This window comes from Branchiostoma belcheri, unplaced genomic scaffold (genome assembly GCF_001625305.1).
Source record: "Branchiostoma belcheri isolate BF01 breed outbred unplaced genomic scaffold, Haploidv18h27 scaffold100, whole genome shotgun sequence".
Taxonomy (NCBI): Eukaryota; Metazoa; Chordata; class Leptocardii; order Amphioxiformes; family Branchiostomatidae; genus Branchiostoma; species Branchiostoma belcheri.
The window spans coordinates 961,743-971,143 of NW_017802381.1; the positions used below are offsets into that span (position 1 = coordinate 961,743).

A 9,401-nucleotide genomic window follows, 5' to 3' on the forward strand; every position below is an offset into this window, starting at 1 on the left:
AACACTACGTGTCTTCCGGAGTATCCTAGATGATAAGGATAACCCACTGAACTGTTTTATATCCTGTCCATTGCATAGTGGCTATGACCTCCGACGAGTTAGACATGTCATGACTTCACATAGCCGTACTAAGAGACATGAACAGTCATTCTTCCCCAGAGCCATTAAGCTGTACAACATGAGCTAAGCGATGAGAACTGATATACATTGTACTTGCTGTTTATATTTGTTCGCTTTTTAGCTGTTTTTATATATGTACAACAATGTCCGTTTTTAATATAATAATGTACCGTTTTAAACGTGTTCCTGAGAGCCCAGTGTTTTTACTGCATTTTGATGTAACTGTCAACGTATTTCATGGCACAAATTTATTTGTACAGGCAAGTTGACTGCAATAAAACTGAAACTAGGGGGACCAAACTCACACGACTTATTCCTGACAGGAAAAGCTATCTGTCACCAAAAAGTCAAGACCATAGCTTGTTCAGGACAAAAGATACAAAAACCGGAAGTTCTGCTGCGGTACCAAGGTCATCCACCAGGAGGCCCATATTTGACCTTGACCTTTGTCTTCCCAAGACTTACCAGCACACCAAATATCATCGCAATCCATAAAAGCGTTCTGAAGTTATGCTGACCACAAAGTTGCGGAAACACACACAGACAGACACACACACAGACATACAGACAGACACGCCAAAAACAATACCTCCATTTTTCATGGAGGTAATAATGTTCTGTGGCTTGTGTCCAAGGATCTCCCATACAAAATTTTAGGTCATTTCGTCTCGACATTATGGCACAGCAGTATAGGTAACTATAGGTAATAGACAAAAAAAACATTTGACACAATTTTTAAAAGCTGCATGTCAACAGTGTTATGGCATTCCATGGGCATGTTTTCAAGGACCCCCTATACCAAACAGGGTACCCACCCTAGCGTCTGCATGAAGGACCCCCCCCCCCCACACACACACACAATTCAAAACAGCGTTTTTTTGCGGCCAGTCCAAAATGCTTCTTAAATGTAGGGTTGCTTCTGAAATATTACTTTGACCACGAAAACAGCTAAATGTAAAAATACAAACCATAGCCCAGCGCATCCAACTAATTAAACCTCTGCCCATTGCACAACGTTAGGTTCCGTGAGTAGAAACGCCCCCTGTACAACTCACATTGAATAGCAGCTACCGACAAATGACGTCTTGGTCGTACATAAACGGCCCTGCGGATGGTTTAATGAGTACATATACATGTATACACAACGATTAGGAGGCCGTTCTATAAGACTATCCACAGTCTGGACACAGCCCCGTATAGCGTGCATCAAGGGTCTTGAGTATTACGGCTTGGCTCACATGAGCGGGAACGCTCGCGGCTACTCAAGGAATGGTGCCGGGGAGTGTCAAACACTACAAGAAAATGAGGCGGCGTTCAAAATGTGAGGGTGTTATTCAGGACTAAGGACAGGCATACTTACCTGTTTCTGAGTGTTTTCAGCACTAAGGACAGGCATTTTTACATGTTTCTGAGTCTTTTCAGCACTAAGGACAGGTCTGTTTACCTGTTTCTGGTTGTTATTCAGCACGAAGGACAGGGATGTTTACATGTTTCTGAGTGTCATTCAGCACTAAGGACAGGCATGTTTACGTGTTTCTGGGTGTCATTCAGCACGAAGGACAGGTCTGTTTACCTGTTTCTCAGCTTTTCAGCACTAAGGACAGGTCTGTTTACGTGTTTCTGGGTGTTATTCAGCACTAAGGACAGGTCTGTTTACCTGTTTCTGAGTGTCATTCAGCACTAAGGACAGGCATGTTTACCTGTTTCTGAGTGTCATTCAGCACTAAGGACAGATCTGTTTACGTGTTTCTGAGTGTCATTCAGCACTAAGGACAGGCATGTTTACATGTTTCTGAGTGTCATTCAACACTAAGGACAGGTCTGTTTACGTGTTTCTGGGTGTCATTCAGCACTAAGGACAGGTCTGTTTACCTGTTTCTGAGTGTCATTCAGCACTAAGGACAGGCCTGTTTACGTGTTTCTGGGTGTCATTCAGCACGAAGGACAGGTCTGTTTACCTGTTTCTGAGTCGTCATTCAGCGACTAAGGGACAGGCATGTTTACGTGTTTCAGGGTGTCATTCAGCACGAGGACAGGTCTGTTTACTTGTTTCTGAGTGTCATTCAGCACGAAGGACAGGTCTGTTTACGTGTTTCTGAGTGTTTTCAGCAATAAGGACAGGCATTTTTTACATGTTTTCTGAGTCTTTTCAGCACTAAGGACAGGTCTGTTTACGTGTTTCTGAGTGTCATTCAGCACTAAGGACAGGTCTGTTTACCTGTTTCTGAGTGTCATTCAGCACTAAGGACAGGTCTGTTTACGTGTTTCTGAGTGTCATTCAGTACAAAGACAGGTCTGTTTGCGTGTTTCTGAGTGTCATTCAGCACTAAGGACAGGCCTGTTTACGTGTTTCTGGGTGTCATTCAGCAATACCCAGAGAATCGATGTTTACTTTAATACAAGAAGACTCAAACTCACAATTGGTCACCATAACATTGAATCTTTATTACCCATAGTTATACACTTCGGCTAAATGCGGTCTTCTAACATCCAGTAATCATTCAGTTCATCAGGTAAGTGTGACTTCCACGATAAACTAAACAGGAACTGAAGCATGACGACAACTCTCATTTCTCACCATGTCGAATACCAGTATTAATAAATAAATAAATAAACATATTTAAGTATGAGTTACAAATGGCTCCTAATCATATGGGATTAACACAGATGAATACAATGTAATGTGTCTCGGCTGACAGTGTCGAATGGACCAGGCCTAGTGTTGGTAACCGTGTATGATGTCCAACAAGTACTCCCTACATGTATCCCTCTAATCAGGATATTGAAAAGTGAAAGATTGAAGTTCTGTTGGCTCGGCCATTGAACCTAGTCTAACACGAAACACGTCCGACTAATAGATTAATACAAACTACCTTGAAAGTGAAGACAGTCACCTGGAATGTAGCTGAAACCGATGAATTGATGACTATTGTCAAATGTTACATTGAAAAACATTAGATGACAAATTCACGTGGCACTTCTAAGAACTTTTTCTCAGTAAAAATATCTCCGAGCTACTGCATGCAAAATGGTCATTTACATCAATGGCTGCCACCTTACAAAGGCTATCATTATTTCAGACATGTTTACGTCCGACTGTACACCGGTTTATTATTACTAGTACTTAGGAACTTGTAATGTTAATTTACAATTCCATACAACAGAGAAGAAGACTTTTAGGGCTATATCAAAGATCATTTTGAATGAGCCAGTCTCCGAGTTTTTCTACCACCACGGCGCACTGCTCCGGCAGGATCGGCTCTGCGTACAGCGCCATCACCATAGCTGTAACAAACAACAACAACTGTCATTATCATAGCTCTAAACACAAACAACAACAACTGTCAGGAAACTACATCATGTTAGGAGGAAAGGAACCCATACACACTCACAAACACACACACGCTCACACCAACACACATACGTACACACAGGCGCACACACATACATACGCGCGCACACACACACATACACACACACGCACGCACGCAGATACACACACACGCAGATACACACACGCACACACACACGCAGATACACACACACGCACACACGCGCAGATACACACACACACACGCAGATACACATACACACACACACACACGCAGATACACGCACACACGCGCAGATACACACGCGCAGATACACACACGCACACACACACGCAGATACACACACGCACACACACACGCAGATACACACACACGCACACACGCGCGGATACACACACACACACGCAGATACACATACACACACACACACACACACACACACACACACACGCAGATACACACACACACACGCAGATACACACACACGCACACACACGCAGATACACACACGCGCAGATACACACACACGCGCGCGCGCAGATACACACACGCACACACACGCAGATACACACACGCACACACGCGCAGATACACACACACACACGCGCGCAGATACACACACGCACACACGCGCAGATACACGCACACGCACACACATGCAGATACACACACACACACACGCACACGCGCAGATACACACACACGCACACACACGCACACACACACGCAGATACACACACACACGCAGATACACACACACACGCAGATACACACACACACGCACACACGCGCGAAGATACAAACACACTCACCTGTTTTAGTTTTCACTATGTGAACTCCTTGCCTGTCCTTCTTTCCCCTGATCAGCTTATCGTCCCCACTCAGATAGATGTACTTTGTTCCTCCTATTCTAATCCCATCTGTAATATGATGTATACACATGGTTAGTCAGATATACTGACCATATAGTATCACAGCAGACACTCGCTAAAGTATATTCCAGATCATTGATACATTGGTGAAGGTTAATCATCCAGGATAAAGATAAATTGAAAAAGCCGTTGAATTTGGATAAATTGAAATTTTAATACGTAAACGTTTCAAGTACCATCCGGTACCTTTCATCAGTACAAATGAAGAGGAAATTTACGGAACAAGAATTAATAAGAATTAATAAGAATTAATTCTTGTTCCGTAAATTTCCTCTACATTTGTACTGATGAAAGGTACCGGATGGTACATGAAACGTTTACGTATTAAAATTTCAATTTATCCAGTCAGAAAAGATTCAACGCACACACACATTTTCAATTTATATTCCAGATCGTTTTAACTGGGCCCAAGTTTTACAATGCACACGTACACACACACACACACACACACACACACACACACACACACTAATAGTAAACGTTAAGAAAACGTCATAATATTTGCATCAATGTTTTTATTTAGCATTTTCCTGTTTTGCCGAAGGTGGGCGGGGCTATGAGATCCTCTGTCGCGTCTCAGGGGCATTCAGCTGTGAATGGGCATGCGCATTGACACTGGGCATGTGTACTCGTAGTTGTGAACTTCCTTATATACACAATAGTTTTTCCCATCACCAAAAGCCTGCCCAAAGTAAGTAGTAAGCCAAACGTCATGTGATGTGAATGCGGCAACTTACTTGCAGCTAACACCTCGTCCTTGCTGAAGGATCTCGCCAGTGCGGCAACTTCGTCTTGTGACAGCTGTGAATGAGACATGGAAGATGTGACAACTAAAACAACATACATGTAGATGACAACAATATTAGTTAAATCACGAAAGACGTCACAAGTTATAATCTACAAGGTTAGTCTAACCGTCGATCCTTCACACCAGCGCAAGCGCGGCGCGACAGCAGCTGGCTATTTAATACACTCACATCTCAACAAACAACAGAAGACCATATTACTGCTTAAGTCTACCGACCCATTTATATTTCAAAAAGTCGGACAATTCAGCCTCCACTGCCTCCAGACAAAATGTCAACCCCCTTATAGCTTGACTGTCTTTCAAGGATATTATAATAGAATAGAATAGTAATTACCATGTTTCTCTTCTCTCCTATGTATTACATACCCACTCTATGTCACGTATACGTACGTTATTATTTTTAAGAAGAGATAGAAAGTTAGATTAGTAGATAGTAGAACTTCATATTAGCATATAGTTTCTTACAACTCCTCAATACATTCTGTTCTCATTGTTCTTGCCAATGTCTGTTTGCAATTAGCCATTGGGAATGAACTTGCAATAAAGAAATATTTAATACACGGAACGACCTGACATGCCCTTAAATGTTGCACTCATACGTACTTTAGTCTCACACCAAGGGTAAATTAACATCAAAGGTGGGCATCTGCTGCCTTCCGGAAATTTTTTATATAAGTGAGGCCGTGTTAATGTTCATCAGATATGACAACAGCTGGAATAATATCTAACGCCGTAATTGGGATTTGTAGTGCCTGGCCGTATGAATCAACACCCGGGTCCGACTTTCCTATTCATCTCGCCATCTGTTGTGTAACACGTGTGGTTCCGTCCGTGAAGATCAGGGCTCATCACCTTTATCTCAGTACATTTGTACTACCGAAGGGCGACACCAACACACAGGCACCCTCGGCCCATTTCTGTCCAAGTGTTCGTAGTGTCACTTTTTTTTTTAATTCCCAAAGTACTACTGTCCAAAGAACTTGTTCAAGCAGAGGGGAAGGAGAGATTCGTCTGATTTATCATTCAGTGGTACCTATTTTCTGACCGCCGGTCTATCAGTAAAGGTGGTATTTTAATTTAAAAAAAAAACTCTCCCTTTAAATTTAATGGCGCCTTGTGCAGTAGTCATCCTAAATGCAGTTGAATCTGAACCATAGGGCCTGGCACATTCAATAAAGATATAGACATAGAAACAAAATTGGCCCAACACTGTTTTTGTGAAAATTCCAAACACCATCCATGAGCGACAGTCAAATTCTTCCAATTGTTTTCTTGATCCGAAAATGACAAAAGTACATCTGGGTCAGCGGACGTGTCAGACCAAATTTGGGAGAACCACTATCCCTCCCACAGGGAGTATGCCTACATGTGTGGTCAGCTGTTAGGGCACCCTGGGAAGATATGAGTTATACTTATGGAGTAAGCTTTCTCGGAAATGTTTCCATGACCAATACAAGCCTCTGATGTTTCCAGGACCAATACTAGTGTCCAAAATGATTATGTTCCTCGATAATTATGCAAATAAATCGTCATTGCAATTTTCACTATTAAATTGTACCATTCTCATTATCTATACAAATTAAGCCATCTTGACTTTATTAAATAGTGCTATCATGAAAAGAATCAGATTCCTACAATTTCTTCAATAATTACGCAAATTAGATCCTGGTTTATATAATTGCCATCTTGTATGTCCAAGCAAGACCTACATACTGAAAATCACGACGATCTATCGACCGGTTCTTGAGTTATACTTACATATTTTTCAACGAACTGCTGTGGGGTCACTTCTTCCCAAGCACGAAAACTACCTGAAGTCCGAAATTCATGACCCTATGTCCAGATTACGTGATATCAAAACTAGACGTTCCGCTGCAGTATTATAACACGCCGCACTTCAACAAGAACAAGACCTACCCACCTACCTAGTATCAATACATCTAAGCCTTCTCGAGTTATCGTCACACACACACACACAGACACACACACGCGCGCGCGCGCGCACACACACACACGAACACTACCGAAAACATATCCTTCCTGGCGAAGGTAACAAGCCTGCTCTTGACCTTCTCTAGACGTAATGATCCGGCGGCGCCGTCGAGAGAGGTTGTATTTTCTGAGATAATGCCTGGTCAGGTGCGATAACCACCGAATAAACTACAGGTGAGCGCAGCGAACGAGGTGGTTTATTCGATGGTTATCGCACCTGACCAGGGATTATCTCACCATATACACCGAGGATAAGGCGGGGTATTAACGTTATCATCATATAGCCTATCCAATTGACACAGTTATCTGACACAAATTCCTTGTCATAAAATTCCTCCATTGCCGAACTATCACATTCTAGTATGTTACATGAAACAAGCTTAGATGGATTGTCTTCATATTTGTAGGTGGGTATGTCTTGAGACCGCGAAATGATTGGGTTTGCGGACCCCCGGAGGCTTGTTATGGTACTGCAGCGGAAACTCCGGTTTTGATGTACATTGTATCATGATCTGGACATGCTAGGGGCACAGATTTTGGATGGTAGATAAACTTTGTGCTTGATTTCATGACATTAGTATCGTTTTCCAATACATTTTGTTGCAATATACGACATATATTTGCTCATTTTGTACGATTTACAGTATGTTCGAAAACTTTTTGGGACGAAATTTCATGCGCGCGCGGATCCATGTAATCAAATCAATAATTGATCAGTAGTAGCTATAATTCCCTAGCAGGAAATTTGTTGACATAAAAATGCCATTGAGTAGAGAATATGATCAACGGACATAATTCATGCAAATGAGTAATGCATAATCAATGAGAAACATTTATAATTCGTCAGTCGTAAAGGTCGTGCGAGGGTATGAGATCGTGGAACTCTAGTTATTATGTGTTGTTTTATTGTAGTTCCTTCGTCCGAGACTCGACAGCTATGAAAATATGTCCTACCAGCTGTTATGAATAAATCCCTCCTTTACTACTCATCTAGCTCCGTATGATATTTGATTATCTGGTGTGTAATCAACGGCTTTCGAGCCTTGTTAGAGATTGACCTTGGCTATACGAGTTAGAATAAGAAAAGGCAAGAAACTGGCGAATATTGAAACACAAAAAAGTTTCTGACGGTTTTTTCTAGTTTTCCCGCTTCTTGTGCCAAAGTTTCAAAGTACAAGTAGTCGAGAAAAAGACTGTCAAATGTCAGACTGTGTGACAATTGCTGAATGACGTTTTTCACTTCACCGGTACCGGTACATGTATGTATGTCAACTGTTTGTAGGGAACAGACAGCATAGCTTGTATAATTATACAAATGTAGCGGGAACTACTGACCGCTCTACTGTAATCTTTGTAGGGTTTGATTTGACGTTTTAGGCAGAAGACCTCACCGGAATACGCCAAATCGTCATGCGATAGTTTTATAAGCTTGGCGCGGCTTCCAATGATTCATCCCGGCTGCATGGCCGATGATAGAGGAACGTCCGGATCAGTTACTCACCAAGCCTATGCAGAGGTTTAGGCGTCGACTTATTTTGACGTGTTCTGGGGCATTTTATTAGGCTTTTATTGGTATCTTTCATCACGCCAGCCAAATTGAAATAAAACTGTCTATATACGAAAGCCCTAAAACACAGAAACGCCTAAAACACGCCAAAAATAAGCCGAACCCTAAACCTCTGCTTGGAGACTACAGATCAGTAGGAACAGGTGCAGATCAACACCATAGCTGTACCACTGGGACGGCTGTTGTCAATGAGGCTATACAAAACTTCCAGACAAAGCACTATACTAGCTAAGTCCATGCCGTTATCACATTCGTACTTGGTCTGGAGACAGATGCTAATATTTTTGTGACGTCCTGAAGTGACTGGACTGTTGAGAGTTGATACTGAATGCCGGCATGGGGACCACGTGGTCGCGGACATGGCGACATGACTATAAACGTCTCGGAGCGGACACAGAACTGCGACACGGAATTTCGCGGACACTAAATAAATCTACACTGGGTCACAACACATGAGTTCTGTCTTTGCCGCGTAGTTTAAGCTCAGATTAGACAACAGTGAAATTCTACGTGCGATAAAACAGACACTGAATTCAATCTACCTCCAGCCCGCTGGATTTGGCCCAAATGCTGCCGTCCAGGCCACAAATCGCCGCCATGGTGACGCACTGAGTCGCCACCAAATGTTGATCGACATACTGCTGCCAGCT

The 9,401-nt window shown here is 42.5% G+C and overlaps 1 protein-coding gene across 3 annotated transcripts in view; it reads right to left on the minus strand.

Moving 5' to 3' along the window:
• Positions 1-2,544: 2,544 nt before the first annotated feature.
• LOC109473600 (profilin) overlaps positions 2,545-9,401 on the minus strand; it is a 9,072-nt gene continuing 2,215 nt past the window's right edge. Inside the window, exons 2-5 of one of the 3 annotated variants that reach the window (XM_019773518.1) lie at positions 9,294-9,371; positions 5,122-5,185; positions 4,265-4,372; positions 2,545-3,405 (exon numbers count right to left, since the gene is read on the minus strand). In XM_019773518.1, coding sequence (XP_019629077.1) covers positions 3,308-3,405; positions 4,265-4,372; positions 5,122-5,185; positions 9,294-9,371 — 348 coding nt within the window. In that variant the 3' untranslated portion in view covers positions 2,545-3,307. Of the gene's footprint in view, positions 3,406-4,264; positions 4,373-5,121; positions 5,186-9,293; positions 9,394-9,401 lie in introns of those variants that run through there. The other 2 variants (XM_019773527.1, XM_019773535.1) reach the window with 2 other exon arrangements.